The sequence below is a fragment of the Lepisma saccharinum genome, chromosome 18 (genome assembly GCF_977018435.1).
Source record: "Lepisma saccharinum chromosome 18, izLepSacc3.1, whole genome shotgun sequence".
Classification (NCBI taxonomy): domain Eukaryota; kingdom Metazoa; phylum Arthropoda; class Insecta; order Zygentoma; family Lepismatidae; genus Lepisma; species Lepisma saccharinum.
The window spans coordinates 63,734,759-63,760,694 of NC_139246.1; the positions used below are offsets into that span (position 1 = coordinate 63,734,759).

Consider the following 25,936-nt stretch of genomic DNA (forward strand, 5'->3'; position numbering starts at 1 on the left):
GTAGGCAGGAAAAAATTTCTGCGGGTGTTCATTCATAATTGTTCGCATGGGCGTCGCCAGAAATTTGAATAATAGAAATAACAACATTAATTATACAATAATAATTAAAATTTCATAATAATAAAACAATTTTATTCCATAATAATAATAATTATTATTATTGTTATATCCTTGACGGGGCTTACTCAATCCAGCAGATGAGTGAATATCCAGCACAAGTTTCTCTATATTTTTTTTACGTTTCATACAGTGTGTACTGAAATGCACAATTATTATACTTTTTTTTAAAAAAAAAACTTCAAGAAAAAGCTTTAAAAGTTAGATGGAAATTTTAGTCATAAAGTTTTTGTTGTTTGACCTTAAAACTTAATTTTTGGAATTTTGAAAAGTGTGGAACCAGTAAACAGCCTGGTGCATGGATTGTAACCTCAATCGTGAAAGTAATGCGCTAAGAAACTGGAGATCCTAGGTTTGAACTCCTATCAAGGGGGATTTTCTACTTTATCGGACAGGGAATTTGAAAGTCGGATAGGGAATTTTGGGACAATCATAAGGGAATTTTCAGTCCACAGGGTGTATCAGAAGTCCCTTAAAATCCGCAGTGATGTATTTTCATGGAATTTGATATGGGCGATACACAATAGGCCTAGGGGGCACCTTTTGGAGTATGTCACGGGGACGGCCGCCATCTTGGTTCCACCATGTTTTTTTCAACTTTTTTATTTAAAATGATAGGTGGGTCATATGATACATGACCATAGGTTAGAATTTTGTCAGAATGTCAAATCTGAAATCAGATTTCATGTAACTTGATTTGGTGAAGAGTTATTGACAACTGAAAGTGATGTTCACCTGTTTGTTGGAGGTGCTGAACCATGCTGTTAACAACTGAGGAACGCATCCAGATCGTCAAACTGTGGGGTGGGAGAAGTGCCCGTGCAATGGCTGCCGATTTCAACCTGTGTCATCTAGAACGTCACCCTGTGTCACATGTTGCAGTGGCACAGTTATCAGTGGCGATGCTACATAAAGGGCAACTAGGGCACTGCCCCACAACAATTTTAACATAAAACATAACATCTGAAGAGACAATCGGTATATACGCGTAAATATTTTTTTTTGTTTTTTCCCTCAACCCCTACGTTGCTGCAACCAGACTTATAGGGTATGCACCCTGTGCGAGGTTAATATATTTCTCCGTCCTGTTGGAGAGAGTCCAATCTCGGCTCTGCCCGGAGACGTGACGTTACTGACTGATCCAAACATTTACAGCATAGGCAAGGGACGGTCCCCTCACAATGGAAAAGCGCAAAATTCGTAGCCGTCTCTGGGCAGTGAACGAGGTGCCCTGTCCATTCATGTTTGCCTCGTTCACCGTTCAGTGTTTCCAACGCTTGGCAGGCAGTTCATTCGTTCTTCCAGCCTGCAGCAATAAGATAGAAAAAAATCCTCGTATGCTTTTCTTCGCGCTTGTTCCGGTGATCTGAAACGTTGACAACACTTTTTATTGCACAAACTAGTCCCTCGTATTTTCAAAAAGATCCTCCTTTCTTCCCATTGTAATGCGGATTTGGATTTGAGTTAGTGTGCGAGTTTGCGTTGCGTTCCGTCTGTGCGTATTGGTCGCTTATGAAGTAATTAGTTTTTCGCGATTTTATAGTTACTGTGCGTGTTTATTTATTTGTGTAATTGTGTCTGTGTTCCAGCAACTTGACATGCAGAATATCTTCGTAAGTATAAACGAACGTTTTGGGAGTACATGGCCAATGTAAAGTGTTGTAACTGAACTTAACGCTGCATCATCTTCCTACTTAGTCATTGATATTAGTGGATACTTGGTGAATATGACATTGAATCATGTAGAAACTTTAATATCTACGCCTTTCAATTCATTGACAATGGAAGAGAAGCTGCAGTGTAACATTTTCCTAATCATTCCAGTATCTACCCAAAGTTTAGTTACTGCAAGTGTATAGGGTTCCGACGTCAGTATTCGAGTTTTTTTATTCATGTAATTTGTTCCATATGTTGCTGATTTTTCGTATTTCTACGTAGTGAGTATTTAATGCTCTTTGGAGAGATATCTTGATCAGAATGTTAATTTTATTCCAAATTGTTCGAACAATTTACTTACTCCATATCAAGGAACTTCCCTCAAAAACCTTTAAGAGGAATATAGAGGTTAACTGTCCCCCCTCCCCACCCAAAAGAAAAATGTGCCCTGCCTGACTGAAAAGGCACGCGCCGCCCCTGACAGTTATTAACCAAATTCGAGGAGACGGGCACAGTCTTGGACAGACTGCGTAGTGGACGACCGCTGACAGTCACGGATCAAGCAACAGCTACGATAGTGCTGGTCTCCTTCTCGACGTCACCTCAGCGAAGCACACGTCGTATAGCAATGCAATGTGCTATGAGGCACAGTTCAGTGTACAGGGTGCTACAGAGGCACAAGTGACATCCGTATAAGGTGCAAATGCAGCAACACCTCTCCGAGGACGATCAATGGAGATAATGGAGATAATGCATCTCCTTGTTTTAACCCATCATGAATTGTAAATTTGTCAGACATATTAATACCCACACGAATTTTACTTTCTGTTTTACTGGTGCATACTTTTATCATACTAACAAGCTTCTTAGGTATTCCAAAGTCTACTAATATATTATATAATTTATCTCTTTTGACCGAATCATATGCTTTTTTGAAATCAACGAATAGCTGATGGACATTTTGATTATATTCCCACTTTTTTTCGAGTGTCTGTCTGTGAAAAATTTGATCTGTAGTTGATCTGTTGCGTTTAAATCGACATTGATAATCACCTATAATTTCATTAGCATATGGGGTTAGTCTTGTTAAAAGAATGTTAGATAATATTTTATATGTTGTTGAGAGTAGAGAAATTCCACGGTAATTATTGCAGTTCATTTTATCACCTTTTTTAAACACAGGAACAATTATGGATTCTTTCCACTGTTGAGGGATTTCTTCTTTATTCCATATTAAACAAATTAATTTATGAATTTGACATATTAATGAATTTCCACCATATTTAATTAACTCAGCTGGTATTAAATCAATGCCAGGTGCTTTGTTATTCTTTAGCCTTTTAATAGCATCTTTAACTTCAGTCAAGTTAGGTTCTGGAACTAAAGGTTCTGCTGTTTTCGAAGTATTCTCCTTTATGGTCAATACACTTTTGCATTCGTTCGAACCATTTGTCAAAGCAGTTTTTCCAATCTTCTTGAGACACCTCCATAATATGGTTTTTGAACGCATCAACGGCGTCTTCCGCCGACGAAAATAGTTGTCCACGCAATTTATTCTTGACATTCGGGAACAAGAAGAAGTTATTGGGTGCCAAATCAAGACTGTACGGCGGATGACCCATCAATTCGATTTTTTGACTGTTCATAAAGACGGTTGTTAGACGAGATGTGTGACAGCTGGCATTGTCTTGATGAAGAATGATCCGACGGCGTTTGTTTGTTTTCCGTATTTGACCGAAGACCTCTGGTAAACAAATTGTTGTGTACCATTCAGAGTTGACCGTTCTACGTTCCTCTAAAGGCACAGTTGCCACATGACCAGTTTTCCCGAAAAAACAGGCGACCATTTGTTTCGATGTGCTTCGAGCGCGAACAACTTTTGTTGGATTGGGTTCATCTTCAAACACCCATACAGTCGACTGCTGTTTACGTTCCGGCTCATATGCATATATCCATGATTCGTCACCTGTTACAATCTTATATACGTCTTTTGAAGCACCACGATTGTATTTATTGAGCATTTGTTTGCACCAATTGACGCGAGCGTCTTTTTGAGTTTTTGTCAAATTGTGTGGGATCCAACGAGAACATATCTTTCTCACAGCTAAATGATCATGTAATATTTTATATATGCTGGTGGAACTAATGCCTATGGTTGCCTCAATCTCACAGTATGTCACATGACGCTCTTGCAGTATTAGGTTTTGCACAGCATCAATGTTTTCTTGAACAACAACTGATTTTGTACGACCTTCGCGAATCTCGTCGGTGAGCGAATGGCGGCCACGATTAAATTCGTTATACCAGCGTTTCACAGTGGCAAAGGATGGGGCTTCATCGCCAAATGTTGAAGTAAGTTGATCGATGCATTCTTGTCTTGATAATCCACGTCGAAAATCATAAAAAATCATCGCACGAAAATGTTCACGAGCTAATTCTATTTTATTCTTGTCGCACAATCTCCAAGGCAACATAAACAACACAAATCAAGCTAGTGACAAAACATTTGAAGTACGTTATGGTCAATAATGCCAGACGATTCCGTGCAAACGTCAAATCGCGCCTAACTTTAATCAGTGTTGCCAAGGCTCAAAATATAAATAGTGGCCCTCATACTGCAGGGTGTTTCACTCGCTCTCAGCCCCGATTTTTGCATATAAAAATCAAACTATTGGACACAATGTAATGAAATTTTTTACGGACATACCTTGGTGTATGGGAAGCATGGTGACGTCATTGGAGATGGCAACACACTCTCTATAGTCCTTGCGTGGGCTTGCACGTACATCTGGACGATTTTGCCATTAAATGCCAATCTTATGGATGTGTCACTTCATCGACTTCTTGGCCCTGCTGTTTTGATTCACCTGATAGTGGTTCATGTTTGTTTGGGTTTGGTTGAAAGCTCATGCTCACAATTAGTGGTTCGTGATTACAGTATAGTAACAAAGCAGCATGGAACAGCATGTGTTTATCAGTCGCACATACTGGAAAACAGAGTCCATGAGGGCATGCCAGCGACAATATATTGCACAGTTTGGGCTCCGGAAACCACCTGCAAACTCTTCCATTCAATATTTATAGTGAAGAAACTGGAAACAATAGGAACATTGTTGGATGTGCATGAAGGAGGACGTCCAAAATTGCCAGAAACCAAACCTGAATAAACACGAACCACTATCAGGTATGTCACAACAGCAGGACCAAGAACTCAGACTGAAAGCACATGTATATACAATTGGCATTTAACAGCAGAATCGGCCAGATGCACGTGCATGCCCATGCAAGGACTAGAAAAACTGTGGTGCTATCTCCAATGATGTCACCATGCTTCTCATACACCAAGGTATTGTAGAAATTTTTATCAGTGAAAAGCAGGGACTGAGATCGAGTGAAACACCCTGTACTACCCCCTTACCCCTGTTCTATTTAACTAGACCTGTTTATTTCAAGAGGGAGAAACTCAACATGTTGTTCATGTTCCATGGCTAATGAGACCAAAATCATTTTCTTGCTAAGATTCCCTTTCCTCCTTACATCATTCTCAAACCCTTTACTTTTAACAGTGCAATCTATTGGTGAAACTACAAACCCTTGGTAAAAGCTATGAATATGGTTTGAGCATTTTGATGAACAAGAAGTGATGCTGCATAAATAAACTCATGCTTATCAGAATCTGAACCCAGAACCCAGAACAGGACTATTTGAATTGTGATAATGTTTACATTTAGATACTTCAGAGAGGTATTTCTGATCACTGAAAACAAATTCAAAATGTCACTGTGGTACCACATTCAAGGAAAATTTTCAAACACTGCCCTTTGCCCAATTTAAACTAAACATCCAGAGGAAAATAAGAGAGGGACATATTAAGCTAAAAAAGTAAACTAAAAATTGATAAAATAGATGATTGAACTCTTTGAACAAGAAGTATGTTGAATAAATTCTTTCAGGCTATCGACCATGTCAATTCTGGAACAGTGTCTTCTACCCTGAAGGTGAGAGTGATGTTAGCTCTCGAAAGCTCGGACACTGTTTCATAATAGACCTGGTCGATAGTCTGAGAGAATTTATTCATCATTCGTTACCAGGAAAACTTCAAGAATTACTTCATGAAGTATGTTGTTGCTATAGACTACAGAAAATAATGTTGTCATTATTAATTAATTTTGTTGTGATATCATAATAGTGTATTGAGATATTTTATACAAATAAAGGCACACAAACATCAGATTATTATAAACTCTGTGAATAATACAATGTTTTGTGTTGCATTCTTTGCTTCTTTGTATCAGAAAAAGGTTATTAAACTGAAAATTAATATCTGCTTTCCAGCCTTCGGTATCTCCAATTTGAGGAGATTGACACCCAGCCACCGCCGGGCATGAGGCTAGTTCCACTCTCTGCCTCAGTGGATCATCCAAACTGGAAAACTCTTGTAGGCGCTGCTTCCATTCAAGATGGCAAAGTATCGAGCATTCAAACGGGATTATTTCCTTCTTCGGCTCATGGCAGGATAAAACTTCCATCCATTGGATCAGCAGGAAAGCTCCACAGGCTTCAATTTAGAACTGCCTCTCTTTGCAATCGTAAGTTCATTGTACAGTTTTTGTTGGATTTACAGCAAATGTTAATGGTTACAATTAAGGGGAAAGTGTTGCACATGGACACAAATTAGCATAAGGCAGTTTTACTAATATTAGCTGATAGAAGAGGTATACTTAACTGGACAGGCTGGGCAATGTAACATGACGACCCCAAATTCAAAATTCACAAATTGAATGTCTGAATATACAATACAATGCAATACAAATTGTATGTTCCTACATTCGTACCCAGTTTAATATAATGTTTCAATGGCAGGAAATTTTTCATAAATTGAAATAAGTTTCTCTCAGGGTATGGCCATTAAATATTTATCTCTTCACATGTACTTTGCATTATATATAGATATGTAATCCATAAAAGGAAAGAGGAAACATGGATGGAAAACCACTCTCACATAAGTATGTAGTGGATAAAGGGATCAGAAACTTGATCAGTGATGTGAGGAAAATCGTCCACTCATTGCAACCAATAGTTTGTCAAAGCCGTTCTCTTCAAACTGAATTTCAAAGTTTCTTCACAGAACAGTTCAATATCTTCTTCCTTCTTTGTTGAAAAGAAGTCTGGTAGTTTGGATTCCTCCACTGCAGATAAAGGGTCTTGTATCTAGAAATCATGTCTAAAGTCTTAGTAAAGTATTTTCCAAAGTCTGTAATCAAACATAGGCAATGATCCTTTATGTAGCTGATTACAGGCTCATGAAGTTGGGGTTTATTTTCATGTATGAAACTTTCCAAGAATGGAAAGAATGACAGTTGCCCATTCACAATTTCTTTAGTTAAAAATTCAAGTTTCTTCTTTAAAGCTTTTATTTTCTCAAGAACCATGAAGGGTGTTGTGTGTTTACCCTGCAGACCTTTATTCAGCTCATTTAAGTGCTGAAATATATCAGTCAATAGAGCTAGCCAACACAGACACTGTTCATCTGAAAATCTATCTCTGAACTTGCACTTGCTGTGTGTCACACAGGAAAATTTCAACTTCTTGTCTAAATTCGTACACACAAGCAAGACAATTTCCTTTGCTAAGCCACCTTATCTTGGTGTAGAAGAGAATATGTTTATGCTTGCTACCTATTTCTTCACATGAGATTGTAAATAATCTTAAATTGCCTGCTCTTGATTTTATGAAATTAACTCTCTTCGCTGATTCTGTTAATACACTTTTCACACCATTTGTACATTTTCTGCTAACTAGAGCCTCCCTGTGAATACTTACTTACTTACTCCTTGGCTGCTACAGCCTCTAAAGGGCCTTGGCTTCTCTCACAATGATAGCCCATTCTCTTCTGTCTTCTGCTCGACGTCTCCACCGTCTTACTCCCATCCTCCTAAGGTCCTCCTCAATGTCCTCCAACCGTCTTTTGCTTGGCCTTCCTCTTAATCTTCTCCCTCCTGGTGTCCCTTTATAGACCTTTTTAACCGCTCTGTCTTCAGGCATTCTTTCCACATGTCCTAGCCACCTCAGTCTCATGCTTCTTATATCGGAAACTATATCTGTTTTTTTGTAGAGTGTTCTAATTTAATCGTTTCTCCTTATTCGTCATTGTCCATTCTCATTTACTGGTCCGTATATTTTCCTCAGTATCCTTCTTTCCCATCTTCGCAAAAGTTCTTCATCTGCTTGTACCAAAGTCCATGTCTCTGCTCTATATGTCAACACTGGCTTTACGACTAGCTGATATACTTTGATTTTCAAATTTCTACTCAGGCTGTGAGATTTGAAAACTCTTAACAGCGAGAAATAGCTTCGATTACCAGCTGTAATTCTTGCTTTTATTTCCTCCTTAATATTATTATCCATGGTAACTAATGTTCCAAGATATTTAAAACTTTTGCATTTTTCATAGGTGCCTCCATTAAGTTGTATATGTTGGCCTTCCCTGAATTCCATATTTCGCGCTGAGAACATATATTTAGTCTTGGGTTGGTTTATTTAGAGACCCATCTCACTAGCTGTGTTCTCCAATCTTTTCAGTCCTTCCTTCACTTCTTGCAATCTTCGTACCATTATATCAATGTCATCAGCATTTTTTTGTGCGAAGAAGGTGGACGGTTTTTTCCTTCTTTTCTTTTCTTTTTTTATTGCTAGAAAGAGAAAGCGAGAGATAATGAGAGGAGAGGAGACAAGTGAGTGGAGAAGGTTACAACTTTTTTCTCTTTATCCCCCTGCTTTAAAAGATAAGAATGTCAGGGACAAAATCAGCCTTATTTTCCTGTTGAGTGTTAAAGCTACAAGTCTGAAACAATGAAGTCTGCCCTGCACATCTGCAGCAAAAATGTTGTCATGTGGGTATTGTCGACATTTCTCTTTCGAGCTGTTTGCATGCCACCTTCAAGTCATTCATGGACACCTGGGGGTATGTATACCACAGTTTGAGAACCACTGAGTTTGTGGATAATATTTAATGCTCCAAATTTGCAGTGGATAGATAGTGAATAAGAAATATAACCAACCCCTTACTACTTTCCTTTCAGTTCCAGAAGAAATCGAAGAAGAGAGTAGCACGTCAGATGGCATTCCTTTAAGGAAAGCTTTCAGTGGACCAAAGGAACGCACTGCTGGAATGGATGAAATGCTGTCACCTGAGCAGAATGGCAAGCGGCCTATGCCATCAGGGATGTTAGGAACGTCAACCTGTTCTTCAATCCAAGAAGATCCAAGTGTGGATGGTAGCTGTGGAGGAGTAGTGAAAAAGGTGAAATTGAAGAAAAAGAAAAAATGCAGTGAAAGTAGTGAAATGCCTGAAGATTCAAATGCAAGTGATCTACATTTAAGTGACTTGGAAAGTTCAATGAGGAGTGAAAAATCATTGAAAATTTTAAAAACTGAATCTATAAAACCGACCAAGAAAGACACTCAGGACATGAAAACATCATCCACAAATAATAGCATAGTACCTGTTTTAAGTTCAACTGAAAATGAATCGTTTGATGAATCACATTCTGCAAATATTAAAAAGGATTCCTGGGTAGGACAACAGACCAAAGGGACTGTATCTAAACGGGACAAAAATGGGAGTTCAAGAAAGCGAACATCCTCCAATAAAAGTAAATCAGCTTATTCTGAAAGATCTGAAAACACAAAACCTAGTGAAACAATTAGTAAAAAAACAACACCTACTGAAACAAATGTACCTAACACATCTAGTCAAACTAGAGGACCTTCAAGTGAAGAAAATTCTAGTCTAAATTATGCACACTTGCATCCAACAGTGAACTCAGTGATAAAATGTGTGAATAGTGACTGTGAAGATTCTAACAATTCAGATATAGCTATAAGTGTTTGTTCTACTGAATCTGAAGAAAGAAAGGACAATTTTGATTCCATTCAGTCCATCCTGGGAGTCTTAAATATATTAGCTAATGATGGTAAGCACATTACTTAATATTACCTTTCATAAAATATGTTATTTAAAATCATAATTGTCGATGTACTTATATCTTTGTATCAAATATTTTTCAGTGCTGCTTTTTATTTTCAAATGGTAGACTGCATGTTTTAATGGACATGCAGAGTATTATTAAAACAAAGAAAGCTTTTTTTTTTAATGTAGGAGAAAATCTTTATATTACTTGGTTCAGATCGAACAGGACTGTAGATCTGCCTCTAATTCATCTTTGAAATCTTAACCTTTGGTTTTCAATTATTTATGATATTTGTTATTTTACCTCCCATATGTCCTATGTCTTAACAATTTGTGATAGACACATATCTTATTCTGTTTCTTTGTCCCATTAGTCTTTGTAGTTTTTCATATGCTTGACTCTCTATAACCCATTAGCTCCACATATTCTTCTCCATATTTTGGCCTCCCCGATGGCGCAGTGGTAAAGTCGTTTTCACGTTCAGAAGACACAACGGCGCTTATGGAGAAACCGCACAGTGTTGCCAATACAGCGCTAGCTCATGTCGCCGGGAAATGATGACCTTCCTTCACAATGAAGGTGTTACATATTTTGTATATATAATGATAATTATATGTAATTATTAATATTATACTGTGAACGTTACAGTTACCCTTTTTACTATGATCCATTGTGATCACTACAGGCGCGAGTGTAATACACGAATATCACATTTCAGAAATCACTTAAAAAAGTAAAAATCACTGAGCGCTCACACAACTGAAAACACTTTTTCGAGAGAGGGAAAAAGTCTAAACAGACCAAAGCAGATCTCTCACTCAAGTAAGGGGAACCTGGCACATGGGTTAGATTCAAGTTGCAACCCAAACAAACAAATGAGTTATGGCCCACGTGAACTGATAAGACGTGAATGACTCAAGCAAGGCATGTCATATTTCTATCTTGAAACCCCATATTTTGTCACTTGTTGGAAAGCCTTTCAAAGGTTAATATGGTGTCTATGAATTTATGTAAACGTTGGAAACTAAAAGGTGATCTTCATTTCAGTATTAATGTCGACAGTAATGTAAACAAAAACAACGTGTATTTGCGACAGCACTAATGTTGCTCACAACAGCAGCATTGGAAATAATTGTCAATTATTAAATTTAAGTAATTTCAATTCTATTATAACAAACTGCATGAAGTTAATATTTTTACTGAATGGAAATAAAATAACAACTCGAAAACTTGGTGGTGTTTAGCCGAAATGCTGCAGTGAGTCAGCTCAAGATGGCCAGACAACGTCTCCTTACTTCGCGCACGGTTCGGGTTAAAAAGAAACTCCAAATGCATGGAAGTAATATTTCTGGAAACCTTTGGGTGGTTATAAAAAATAATTTCATTATTTTCTCCACAACTTTGTCGCTGGAAGTTTTTACTTAGAATTACAGAATAAAAAATGGCCAGCGACGACATTTTCTACTGCACGAATATAAAAAATCTCCACATACTTTATTTGAATATTTTTTAATGCAAATATCCTTTAAAGTATTGATAAATTCTGAGCACCACCATCACCTATGACAATTAAAAAACAGTGTCAATTTTTTTAATAATGAATGCTTCAATTTTATGGCATGTTTCAACGTTAGGAATGAAAACAATGTAAAAATTTTGTTTTCACAGAAAATTTGCGTTTTTAATTTATCTAAAATTACGTAAGCAAGTTACCAGTTGTTTGTGTTCACCATCGTATTCTCTACAAAATTTCCTGCAAAACTGCAGGTACCGATTTTACTTAATCTAAATTTGTAAATCCAGAAATTTCACAACAGCGCGCTCGTATTTTCCCATAAGAAAAGCATTGTCCATAAGAGCCGATTGTGTCTTCTGAATGTGAAAACGACTTTAGCATCGTTGCCTTGTAATCAACAGGTTCTGGGTTTGATACCTAGTGGAGACACAAAGTGGTTCCGATCCCACTTTATATTGTCTCATCAGAGGGGGCGGTAACACTTGGATGACCGGGCACAGGTCTCTGAACCACTGTTTGACTTGTTTGGAATTGCTTCCATAATCGAGAAATTACCGAATGATCAACACCAAAGAAAATAGCAACATCTTTGATTGACTGTCATGGTTCAATGCATCTGACAGCACACCAGAGCTCACTATCTGTCATTTGTCTTCTTTCAGTCATAGAAACATGAATATTATAAAAAATAATCCTACAAAAGTTATAAACACTTCATATCAGCTTTTAAATGCACCTCAAACCCTTCAGAATGCTGGCATCTTCAACGAAAGTGTAATGATTCTTGCACGAAATCCTCGCTTTTATGCTATTTTGAGAGCACAGATTAAGCACCTAGGTACAGATGATTCACTCTCTACTTACAAAAAGGAAGCTACACATAAAAACTGACATCTACATCCACAGCGATTTTCTGCAACTTAAATTCAAATACGCTTTTGAAAATTTGCATTATGTGCTTAACTTTTGGAAGGCAGTGTGTATATATACTCTATTCTTGGCCTATTTGATCTAAATTCCAATTCCTCTACTTCTTCTTTTTGTCGAATACACTTGAGTTGAAAATATTTTATGTGTTATATTTATCAAAGGTATTCCTCTGTAATTTTAAATATTTTTGATATCCATTTCTTGAAAATATAGTATATTATTCCTATATTCCACTCCTCTGGGATTGTTCCTACATTATAAAATTTTAAGATCAATTTCTATATTGTTTTCCATATAAATCCTATTCTAATCTCTTTGTAAGTTCTATGTTTATTGTGTCTGTATCTGATGCTTTTCCATTTTCCATATTTTTCAATACTCTTATTATGATATAATATGTTGGTGGGCATTCATCTTCCATATCTCCTATTGCTATTATTTGTTATATTTTTTGTTCATATTTTTCTTTCTATTGTTAATAACTATCCAAAATATTGTTTTCACCTTTTTAAGGATATATTTTTTCTGTTATAATTATCCTTACTTGTTTCATAACTTTTTGTTTTTTTTATTGATTTATGTCTTGTAAAATGTGTGGTTTTTATTTACAGACTGTATTGCGTTCTTCAATCTCTTTCTTGTACAAGTATGCAGTTCTTTGTTTATCTTTCTGCAAAACTGATGTATCATTCCCCTTTTTATTATATTCTTGTAGGTTTGCTCTCATTCTTCTTTATTCTTGTTTCATTCTTTATCTCCATTTTTTCTACACTTATTATCATTTGCTTTCTCCTCTCTCTTATTCCTAATAGAGTATTGGCAACATCTTGTATTAAACTGTCTATTTTTTACTCACCCAGTTTCCATTACTATCCATTTCCTTTACATACGTTTTAAAGTTTTCATTCTTCAAACTTGGCTAAATTTTTATTTGTCTATTTTTAGCTTCTTATTACTTTCCATGTTAGTTATTTTATATTATTGTTTATTGTCTGCGTCACATTTTGGTGATCTTACATCTTCTCCTTATTACTAATATAAAGTATGTTATATTGGTTGTTTCCTCCAGAAAACTTTGCAAATTTCCTCATGGTTGCAATATGTGCTCATGATTTTTGCCATATTTTACTACCAATGCTTTTATTTTTCTACATTATCACTAAAGATTCGATGTAAGGGATGTTTTCCTATAACTTGTACATATCTCTTTCTTCTTTTCTGATTTTTATACTAAACTTTCCTAATAACAATTGCTGTATCATGTTTGGGGATTTTATCATATACATTTTGTATCTCTTTAGAGGATTTTTGTTTGTTTCATCATCCTAAGCTTCTGCAGGTGCACATATGAATTTACTTTTTTTTAATCTAGCATAAATCCCAATCCACATTTTCCTCTTTTTGCTAAATAGTTTATATTTATACTTTCATTGCCAACCCATCTTATTTGCTGCAATACTACTATGTTCACATTATATTTAAGTATTTCCTAAGCTATTTGTTGCATTATTCCTGCTTGTAGCATTGTACTTACATTCCATGTTCCAATCTTAACCCTTTCCTTGTTCTCTTTGCATTGCTTTGGCCATTTGCCCGTAGTAAGTACAACTATATTCCTTCGAACAGAACATGGGTGCCAGCCAGGTGCCCAACCCTCTTCCTGAGTGGGTTTTCTGCCAAGGTTTGGTCCCTTAGGAGCTATTTCTCACTACATCACATAACTATCAGTGGAATAATGCAAGATTTGCTAATGAAGGTGCCAACTTTATTCATCTACTTCAAACCATGATATTGCCTGCCTGTGACTGTTTTTGGCTAACTAATATATCTGCTGGTTGTTCTCCTATCTGCAACTTGGGCCACTCCTGGTGGCATACAGTGTAGTCTCTGTGAAAGTTTCCCAGCTCAGGCTTTATTTATCCATAGAACCAAAATTACATGGGTATGGACATTGTGAAAAAAAACGTGACTACATATGTATATGTAATCCTGTAATGTATAATATACATTTATATTAATATACAAGGGCTGTTCAACAAAGACTGATACTGATTTTTTCTCCAACTATTTATTACTCTGTTACAATGTTGACATGACCTTTTTCAATGCAGTCCCCACTCTCCCCACCTCTGTAACACTGCTTTTGAGTTCTCAAGTCGATGGCCACGTAGCTTCTTTTTCAATGTGGGGTAAACTTAGTCAAGTATTACTTTACAACATTTGCCACATGAGGCCTTGCATTGTCATGATAAAGCCTCCATCAGTCCCAATGGAGTTCTGGTCATTTCACTGCAATATGCTTCCTCAGAGTGTTCAAAATTGACTTATAATACTCTCCTGTAACTTTAATATGTTACAGAACTTCATGTTGGTACATCATCCCCTTACAGTCAAAGAAGGCAATCACAATTACCTTTCCAGCAGATGTAACAATCTTTGCTTTCTTTGGAGCTAATGGTGATATCCATACAGTGCTTGCTTGTTTGCCCTCTGAGTCATAGTAGTGTAGCCACAACTTGTCACTGGTGATAATTGGTTCGAGGAAAGCATCACTACCATCAGAAAACAGAAGCAGCACCTCACAAAATGTGTCCATTTGGACAGTCTTCTGCTCTTAAGTCAATAACCATTGGAAACATTGGGCACAAACCAGGTCATACGTAGGTGATCGTGGAGAATTGTGAAAGTACTACCTGTTGCAATTCCGAGGACTTAGTGAAGCTGAATGTCAAGACGAACCTTGATATAAAAAAAATAATCAGTATCTCTGTAAGATTCCTTGTTTAATCTTATATGTATGTCTGCAGGTTGTGTAGCTTTCTTTGTACAGTCACAGACACTTCTGGGTTGTAACAATTCTATTGAAAGTCAACGGCAGTGGTGGCGTTTGGGGGGGGGGGAGACGTGGTGGGCAGTTGTCTCTCCCCCACTTTTTGTCACTTTTGTCCCCACACTATGCTAAACCTTATGTACCAAGGGAAAGAAAACTGTCCTTGCCCCCCCCCCCTTAGTTTTGGCACCTGGCCCCCTCGAATTTTATAAATCCAATCTCTGCCACTGGTCAACAGTATTGTGGGAGTTCTGTATATTTATTTTGTGTTTATATATATATAATTGCTAGTGTAATGATTACCTGTATTTTTTTTCATTAATGTTATTAATACACTTTTACTTTTCAGAAGAAAATGATGCTGATGTAATTGTGACACTGGAGAAATTGTATTCAACTTTAGAATCTGAAGGTTTCTGTGGTGGAAGTGTTAACCCGAGGTATAAGGCACAGGTGCTGAAAAGTTTATATCGTTTTGTTGAAAGGTCAAATGAAAGACTGTTACTTCAAATTGCTCGCATCATTCTTGCAGTAAGTATGATGGCAGAATTAATGTCAGTGTTTATTTAAATATTTTTAAATATTGGGTTGATGCATAAGTTTGTAGTGATTTTCTTTCACTGTGGCAAAAGTTTTTATTTTTTATTTGATACTCATTTGAGATGAACAGAAGACAGAAACTAATCAATAATATATGAGGGCATTTTGAAATGTCAATACTAAAGTCGTCAATAACATGCAAGATACTTACATGAAATATATATCTCCTTAAAGCTTGTAATGTCCTCTACCAGGGTGTCAATACTTTTACACGTAGTCAGAATCATTGTCCACACACAAATGCCAACGTTTGACAGGTTGTTATATCCCGTCAGTGAAGAAATCAGGCATCTTCTTCCGGCTCCAGTGATGCACATATGCTTGCACCTCAGCGTCACTGATGTAACAGTGTCCATTCAGGTGATCTTTCAGTCTCGGAAAAAGGAAAAAGTCACAATGTGCGAGATCTAGGCTGTACTGCGGGTGGGGTAAAATCTTGTGGAATTTGAGATGCTGCAATGCATCCTGTATTTGGTGACTCGTGTGTCGGCAAGGATTGTCACATTGAAGAATTGCATCCTTGGCAGGTCTAACTTGCAGTAATTGTGTGCGGAGTTTCTACAAAGTATTCACATAACAATCGGAGTATACAGTCGTTTCATGTTCCAAAAAATCTGTGTGGACTTTGCCGTCGATTGGTGATTGGCATGAATCAGTTCATATGCGTGCTTAATGCTGTGCATCCATGGCTGTTATGGGTCGTCCACTGCAGACCTGATCATGCAGGCTCATCGTGGCAGAATTGTCTCCTTTCAGATTCCTTTACCACCTCCTGACAGTACTCACATTCACACAGGCGTTGCCATAGATAGCACTCATTTGTCGATGAATGTCAACGGATGTTCAAACCCTCTGATGTGAGGAATTCAATAACAGCATGCTGTTTCAACTGACGTCTGTTAAAATCACCATTTTAGTCACTATTGTGCGCATGCGTGATGTTGCTGGTGAACACCGATAGATGTCGCAACAGTCAGTGAATCAGTGATTCTCACACCAATTTCACGTGTCTCTGAGCAGTGTTGCCAGAGTTATTGCATAGGAGACAAAACTTTTCAAAATGCTCACTTACATATTTTCCTTCATCGCCTATAACTGTCTGCCAATGCTGGAGCAGTTTCTCTATTTCACGACTGAAAAAAATAGGTGATTTGGAGTGAAAGGAGCTGTCGAGCCAAGTTTGAAAAAGATTTTCGTTATCAAAGGAATTCCTTGAAAAATTGTTAGATAAAGAGTAGAAAAGGTGGAAATCTGAGAGTGCAAGATAAGGGAAGTAAGAATGTCGAATCAGCTCCCAATCAAGCTCCTGGATAGCAGCTATTGTCATGTTAGTGTGGGAGTGCATTATCATGCTGCAGCAACACTTGATGCAGTTTCCCTGGTCGTTTTTCTTGAATTGTGGCTGCAGGGCATCTAAGTTGTTGGCAATAAATATCAGCAGGGATGGTAATGTTCCTGGGCAGTAATTTGTAGTACACGATGCCTTCTTTGCCAATTTCCGGGTTGACTGACATGCATAATCATGGATTAAAGCATTTAAATAGTCTTCATCAAAGCCAGATGGTCTTCCTGAACATAGAGAATCACCCAAGTCAAAGTTGCCCTCTTTGAGGTAACAAAATTCTATTCTTGCCGTGCTTTTCCGATGGCATGGCACAAATGTTTCGAGTCACCTCTGCTGCCTTTGCTCCTCTGTTAAACACATGACACTCCATATTCTTTTGTCCATAAATAGAACTAACTTCCTTCAAATCTGTAAAAATCTCAACATATTCATAAGCACACAGTGCCCTCCAAGTGATGAATGTTAAACGATAAACAAACTCCTAACAATGCAGTATTGCCATACCAAAAACAAACAATAAGTTACAAACTTATGCATTAACCCAATACATTGTAAAATATTATTTTCTTATGTATTGTATGTATTGGACTATTCAAAATGAAATGAAATGTTTTATTGTAACATTGATTTAAAATACTTACAACTTATCAAACTCTTCCATCGATACATACATGCTGCTTTCTACTTACCATTTTCCCCACTTTCGAATACATCTTTAAACATTCTGTCTTAGAGGGCATGTTCTCAAGGAATGGATTCGATCACCTGATTTGTTTTTTCCAGCCCTCTGATAATACAAATATGTTTGCAAGTTGGGAACAAAGTGTTTCAATTTCTCTGCAGTTTTTATCAAAATTTTGCATAAATAAAGTATACTTCATACTCTGTATGAAGATTATCTATATTATGTTTTTCCTGCATTTACTGGTGACAGTTCTGCTTGCATGCGTGTGCTCCTGAAAATAACCATCCTTAGATCTTCCATTATGCCCATAAACTTGATTATTTTTGTTACAGATCTAGCATTTAAGACACATTAAAATATGCATATAAAGGCATTCACAGTTACTATTTGGTTTTCCTAATATTCCTCTTCTGAATAGTTAATGTTCTGATAGTGTTAATGTGAGGTGGCCCTCTCCAAGCAGTTACACTGTATTCTCTATATGCCCATAGTATATGTGTTTGTCTACTTCCAGTGTATTGTGATGATTCTTTCAAGGAAAATTTATGAAACATACTAATTTGGTCAGCAGTTTGGGAATAAGAGTCCTCTTATCATAGCACTGACCTCTGTAGTAGAGGGGTTAGCACAGCATGATATGACACCAGGTGTCCCTGATTTGAATCCCAGCCTTGGCATGTGTGTTCTTTGTCAGTGTCCCTTCATCAAATTCATCAATCATCCTCACCTTCGCGATTAGCCAAAAGTGGCAGAAAAGCAAAGTAAAATAAACCGAATCAATCAATCAGTCTTATCATAGCTTTTATTTAAGGGGAGAGGTAGTAAACATTTTGTGATATTTAGATAATGAAATTAACAAGGGTTGTATATTCAGAAGAAATTGACAGTACATTGAAAGGTTTTGATAATATTATTTCATGACTACATTGTGTTGTGTTCGACAACATTGACTTTCATATAAATACCTCACATTTCGAATAAATTATTATGCCGAACATAATTAATGAACTTGTACATGTGAAATATTTAGACTATAAATATCAAATTATTATGATCATGAAGACATAATTATTGCTCAAAATACTTCTGGAAGCACTCTTGAAACAAGTCTGATCAGTTCTCAGTTCTCCAGAGCTTTTGAGATCTAACATCACTCTTATCTTCAGAGAATTTTTGCACAGGTAAGAGTAAAGCTGGTTTGTATTACTTTGGAAAGATTTCACTACAGGTGGCATGTTACTTGGGTGGCCTGTCCACATTAAGAATTTTCTTTTTCATGAGTGACTATTGCCTCATTGAAAGCACACTCCTAGTTGTTTCATGGAATATTTTTGTTAACAATAAAATAAATGTACAAAATAGCTCCTTGGAATGTCTTGATAGGCACGTGGTTTCTTTCATAAGTTCAATATTATTAAAAAAGGAGCACTATTATTATTCTGTCTCTCAGGCTATCAAAAGTTTCATGTACATGATTGAAGTTGCAAAAAAGGTAATTTTCATTTTAATACAAATAACATAAAATAATGACTTATTTTGCTCTTTCCAGTTGCGTGTAACAGGAAGCAATCTATCAGGAGTTTGTAAACTAGTGTTTAAAGTGTCACGATGTGATAAAAATGATAAACTATTTTTGGAAGACGATATATTAGGTAGGTACATGCATTAATATTGCTGATTGTACATAAAAACATGAAGCCAAGAAAGATATATGAATATAAGAGAGAGTTTAAAGCTCCTCATTCTCCTCTGTTGTAACAAAATATATTATTGTTATGACAAATTTGTAAATTATTTATGATATTTGCCCATGTTGTGTTTTGTAAGATTTCTCCAAATTTAAAAATACATATTATAATTTTCTCTATCATAAAATGCTACACATTTAAAATAACTAAAATATGAGTAGAAGCTATGAAATTTCTATTTACTTTTTAATTTGTACATCAGGTTGAAATTGTATGAAATTTTATATCTATCTTTGCCTTTTTACTTATGTTTTGAAACAAGGTTTTAAATAATATTTATAGTGGATCAGCACAAAATGAAATTATCCATGTGGTTTCAAGCAGATATTTCCTCAGTTTGATATACCCATACACAAACATTTTGATATGCATTGCTACTCAATGTTCTGCAAATAGAAGTGAGATATTTAACATTGTTTTACAGAGCTGTTTTTGGAGGCCCTTGGTTCTGCCAGTCCATTAGAAGATGCAGAGGCTTGTGTCTATGGCTATGGAGCTTTAAAATTCCTGACAATGAATAACACTGTTCTCCACAGGGTGCTTAAATTAGGAATTCTGGAACTTATGGTACTGCATATGAAACTTATAAACATTTTGGTGAGTAGAATAAATAAGGAAATATCCATTGTGGATGACTTGTTAGACTTGTTAGCATAAATCATAATTATAATTATGAATAAAGAAATTTTATATGAATTTTTAAAAGTACCAAAATTTGTATTAACGAACAAATCAGAGTCGGATGAATTGGGCTAACTTTATAAAAACCTCCAAATTGGCAATACTGGAAAGGGTATTCAATATCAGTTTGAAATAACTAGTATATAAATGACATGCCAAATATTGAAGTAGTAACCTAAGGGTCAATCCATATCAACTGGTGTATATACATATATGTGTGTGTGTGTATATTGTGGAATGACTCAAGGGAGACTGTGTAAAAAGCTAAAATCTCTCTCCAGACATCGGTCGGCCAAGTGACAAAACATCACACATTAACATTCCAGCAATAGGAGAAGCACATGACGACAGGAGACACTGCATTCTTCTGCGCTACCGGGTTCAAACCCACCATCAGCTGGCAAATATGGAAGAGCTGAGCATGCAGCTAGGAAGTATTTGCTAGCAGCTTAAAAGAAGTTATCAACGAGAATGGGTCTCATTCATTCATTATTCACTACCGAGTAGTCATTGCTCGTCGCCAATTGCCGATTCTCAGTTCTTGGTCTCGGTTCTCTGAGTCTCAGAAGGACCACCGCAAGATACCAACTACCAGGTGAAAGACCTTCTGTACGCTACTCAGGTCTTGAGCCCGTCTCGATAATTCAAGACGTCGCTTCGCCAAAGGCAACAGCTAAGTTCCAATGTGAGTTAGCCATCTTCAGCCCCATGGCTAGTAAGATACAGCTGTTTGGCGCAAGGACTTTTTGATTTGCCCTAGTATATTGGTTAATCATAAATTGTCAAATAAATGTAATCAAAAATACAAAACAGCTGGAAAATATTTTAAAAAAGGATTGGCAATAGGCTATAAAAAATATTTTTATTCATTGTTATAATATTATGTAAATATTTATTATAATAATTAAAGTACCATTGCCCACACATAACGGTCCTACAGGTAGGAGGACCTGCTTTTTTCTTTCTTCCACTCTGTCTCTCGTGAGTGGAATGTGGAAGATCTCTGTGCAGCATCCAACAGTAACCTGCTAACATATTTGTGTTCCACCTGGCCTGGTATCTTCGTTCCATCTCCTTGATATTATGATGAAATATCTACCCCAGCTCATCGCTTATGGCACTCAGATTCTCAGAAGTATTCCAAATGTGAATTCAGGTAGTGCAATTTCAAACTCATGGAACAAACCAAATTTCTGAATTTTATAACCAGCACTCCTCTGTGACGGATTGGTTAGTACACCGCTCCATGATGTCAGAGGTACCAGGTTTGAATTCCAGCTGGCCAGCTTGTCTTTTCATCATTTTCATTACACAAAGTTTAATATGAAGTGCAGGAAACAGGGCTTTACTAGGATCAACCAGACTTTCTTGTATTACATTTTTACTCCTAGGTTGTAATGAAGCCCTAAGTTGTCACACTTTTTGGATCCAGTGATGGGCCCTATCCCAGCTATCTCATCAACATAGGTAGTACCTCTCCAATGGTCTCCCAGGAGGTTTGATGCCCAGTGGAGGCACATAGTGGTTCAGATCCCGACTTGAAATCTAAAGGAATCAGCTTTTAATTTCCAAACACTCTTTTCATTGCAGGGTAGTGTTATAAAAATCTGGGGATTTTATATGTACCCTTTTCACCATCTCTAATGAAAATGGCTGAAATTTAGGTCCAAAACTGGTATTTGCTTTTGAACAAAAATCAGGGTTTAGTATTTTTTAAGCAGGGAATTATAATGTATATTATATATTATAATATATTTAATTTTATTTTATATTTTATTTTCTGTTTTTTTTTTCTTATTGGATATATGTACTGTTTGTAGGAAATATGTGTGAACTATAGACTGCATTCTGACAAGGGTTAGGTGGAAGAAGAGCATTCACTGAATATTTATATTATTATTATAATCATCATAATGTAATATCAGATTTGTATATTGATTGGAATTAATTAATTAATTTAATAAGAACAGAAATATGCTGAATATTTTATTTGTTCATCTTTCCAGAGATTAGAAGGTGGCCGTGTTCCAGAACAAACCAGCCATGCATTATTTCAGCTGACAGGCACACTGCGAAATGTTGCAGGGGAGGATGACATGTTCTCATCTTTTGTTGCCACTGGAGCTGTCCTTGAACTTTGCAGAGCAATGGAGCTGTTTGCATCTGATTTGGATGTGATCAGCAATGTATCTCGGACTTTAAGGTTAGCCCAAACATTTTATATTTAGTAGTATTACTTATTATCTTAATAGCGTTGCAGTTAAGCCATTCAGCATTTTTCTAAACAATATTAATGTGGCATCCTATTTTATTTATTACAAAAGAAAGTGTTTATGTATGTGTAATGATAACTTCTGAATATAGTTTTCATCCATTCAAAATCCCAAAATAACGAAAACTTGACATAAAGTGTAAATTGGGGCCTTCTTAGGATTTTCAATGTGTTTTGTGCTTAAAAATATAAAAAAAACATGCAAAAATCCTACCTTTCTTTTTTTGTTTAAGCTTTCAAAATAAAATGCACTACATATTTACACATGTGTAATGTGCATGATTTCCAAAATTTTAATCTGCGAAAAAAAAAAAAAAAAAAAAACAACCTATGATATGATATGAAACCATGGTAAATTGATCCTTCCAATGATATATCACCTTCATTTTTTGTATCACCGAGCAAAGTGGTTGGATTCTGATGGAGGATAGAGTGTGCACCTACCTCACACAGAAGTTGTAACATTGATATTTGTTGAACAAGAAACATTTAGCATTACTGAGAAGTGGAGCAGTTTTAACGAATATTAAGCGGTCAACTACTATAAAAGGAAGGAGAAAATTACACTGAAAAATAGAGGTAGTATGTAGTAAGAAACTATGTCAATTTATCTTTTTGACTTACAACAAATTCAGAAGGCACCTGATATTTTTGGTAAGTAGGGTAGGCTAAAAATGTATTTCCTTCATTATTATGAGACACATTTAAAAAAAAAAATACACTTTTGATATAAATTATCAATGCTAAATGTTGTAAGGTAGACACAGTTTTCAAACCTCATAGCACAATTATCCAGTAGAGGATGGGAGAATATTGTACTTATTTAGAATTTGAGAAATGATATTTATTTATACTGAATGCATTAAAGAATGGAAAAAAGAAGCTTGCCACAAAAAATAAGAGAAAACAATATGAATAATCATAGAATATGGGAAAAGAAACAGATGGGAAAGGACAGAAAAGAAAATAAGTCATTGCTTAGAAATAAGGATGCTATGGCAATAGCAAACTTGACAATGTTATCATGTTTCTCAAAGTTCATAATTTATTCTCAAAATGTAGCAAGAGAGGTAGAAGAGAGATACTAAATAACTAAAGTACAAAGAAAGAAAGAAATATTTCGACTATGTATACATATCTATAATAATTAATTACCAAAGAAATTCAAATAACACATTGTAATCAAAGAGTTGTGCATAAAGAGGACTTTAAACAAAATATCAATTCAAATTCAAATGACAATTTCCACCAATGACTATGCCAAATTGTTGGTGAGAAGCCATTGGAAAATAATGAACAGGGGAGAGAGGGATAGAAGGGTAACAATGACCATAGGGACAATACAGGGATCGGGAACAGGGTTAAAAAATAACACGTAATAGTAATGCAACTGAACAGATATTTACAAGCAAATAAAATAATAATAATAATAATAAAATAACAACATGTTTGTTTAGCAGATGAGATTCAGGAAGTATGTCAGTTTGCTAGGATACAATAATTATGCAAAGGTAATCACAAGTCCTACTAATAATATTATTGTATATTCATAAACAGGAGCTGCTGTGGTCTAGTCAGTAGGTCATCTGATTGCCAGGGGGAAGACCCCTGTGGGATCTAAGGTTGGAATTTTTCCGGCCTTGTCCCCACATAAGGTGGCCCTGAGGTTCACTTAGCCTCAAACCAATGGGTACCTGGGGTCGACCCTAGGGGGTAAAGGCAGCTGGAGCATTATGCTGATCACATCACCTACAAAATGGCTGAGATCAAGAATATGTGGGACCTACCCCCACATCCCCAAAATGTGCCTTCATGGCATGGTGCTACATGCACGGGGAACTGTACCTACCTCAACTATATTCATAAATGATTGTGTGTTCATATATATTTATTTTTAATAATACTCTGAATGTTAGTGACAATGGTTCTACATTGGCATGCAATGCTAATTGTTAATGTTAATCAAATGTCAACAGCTGCATATCGAAAGCCAACACACACTGGGAGATACCTACACTATATACCAACTCACCCCAAGAGTACAAAGAATGCCATAATCCACTACCTAAACTCAAGGACAAAAAAATCTGCTTAAATTCGGTAACACCCACACAGGAACACTTCATAGGTATGATAAAACTCAATAGGTCTCCACCAACCACAATGACCAATTAGCCACCAACCATCCTGGCCTGTGGCCGAGTTGCAATGCCCTGAACCAATGGATTGGGATGGAGTTGTATCTGAGCCCAGAAGTTGTAACACAAGGCATATATAACAGGTCGAACAAAATTCAGTTCAAAGTCTTCATGTACAGTGCGTCCATTTCGATCTTCAGCCGAGAGATCGGGAGAAGAGTGGCGGGCGGCGCTGATGGAGATGCCGACATTTGCGGCCTGTAATGCCCGCTTATTTTTATGGACATATGCAGATATTTATATAAATATTGCAAAACGAGCACTAACCTGTGTTATAAGAGTTATTCAAACTGATATCCACCAAGTGCCAAGTGTGTAGACTTTCGAGGAGAATACGTTGAATAGCCTGAAACTTTCGTGACTGTAGCTAAAGTCCTTCTGGGTCGGGCCGAGAACTTATCAGCCCCCCTCGTAACGTGAACCTTGCGGCTGGCATTCCAATCCTCTCACTGGCACTACACACATACACACTGCAATAACACAAACAAGTAACGGCAAGTAACCAATAATAACACCCTTGCGCACAGTACGAAATTAACACGCTCTTGGTTTACATCTGCTCGCCACTATATTCACAGCTCTGTCGCGAAGGAACAAAAAACTCGAGCTCGGAGATTTCGGATTGCACGGAAGCTCACAAACACCATTGACTTTTAACAGTTTCGTCTACAGTGTAATCTTGATACAGTGTTGCACATTCAAAACCTCCAAACAATCCCCATCGACACAAAACTCTTTTAAGGATATAAACTTAAGCAGGACGTTACTTGTCAAAACTATGATTAAAATGTTTTATTATCTGTGGCTCTTAACATTGTTTCTAAAGCATATTATTTTGTGTATATAAGGGCAGAACTTGGATGAATTACAGATGATAAATTATAACACAGGTTAGTGCTCGTTTTGCAATATTTATATAAACGTCTGCATATGTCCATAAAAATAAGCGGGCATTACAGACCGCAAATGTCGGCATCTCCACCAGCGCCGCCCGCCACGCTTCTCCCGATCTCTCGGCTGAAGATCGAAATGGACGCACTGTATTTGTGTGAGCTGAGTATCCCAGCTATGTGCAGTGATAAGTCTGGTGACATTAATCTGTATAGTCTGCAATTTCTGTATAACTGAAGGTTGGTGATGACCCCATGCTGGTGCCACATATAAGAGTATGCAACCTACAATCATCTTATACACATGCAAGCGAGTCTTCAGTCCCATGCTAGGATTTTGGAAAGCTGGGTATAGATGTCAAACCCATACTTGTGCTTTTTGAGTTGCTATGTGTTGATGAAAATTTAGTCTTCGGGTCAAAAACTACTCCTAGATATGTTCTAGAAGACCTATCCAGGATAGAAGATCCCTGTAGTCATAAAATATTCTGTGGT

The 25,936-nt window shown here is 36.6% G+C and overlaps 1 protein-coding gene across 1 annotated transcript in view; it reads left to right on the top strand.

Annotated features, from left to right (window-relative positions):
- LOC146002128 (armadillo repeat-containing protein 2) overlaps positions 1–25,936 on the top strand; it is a 131,565-nt gene that overhangs the window by 32,038 nt on the left and 73,591 nt on the right. The window contains exons 3-8 of the mRNA XM_083139847.1: positions 6,109–6,362; positions 8,856–9,749; positions 15,372–15,553; positions 19,202–19,304; positions 19,825–19,997; positions 22,088–22,284. Coding sequence (XP_082995973.1) covers positions 6,109–6,362; positions 8,856–9,749; positions 15,372–15,553; positions 19,202–19,304; positions 19,825–19,997; positions 22,088–22,284 — 1,803 coding nt within the window. The remainder of the gene's footprint in view (positions 1–6,108; positions 6,363–8,855; positions 9,750–15,371; positions 15,554–19,201; positions 19,305–19,824; positions 19,998–22,087; positions 22,285–25,936) is intronic.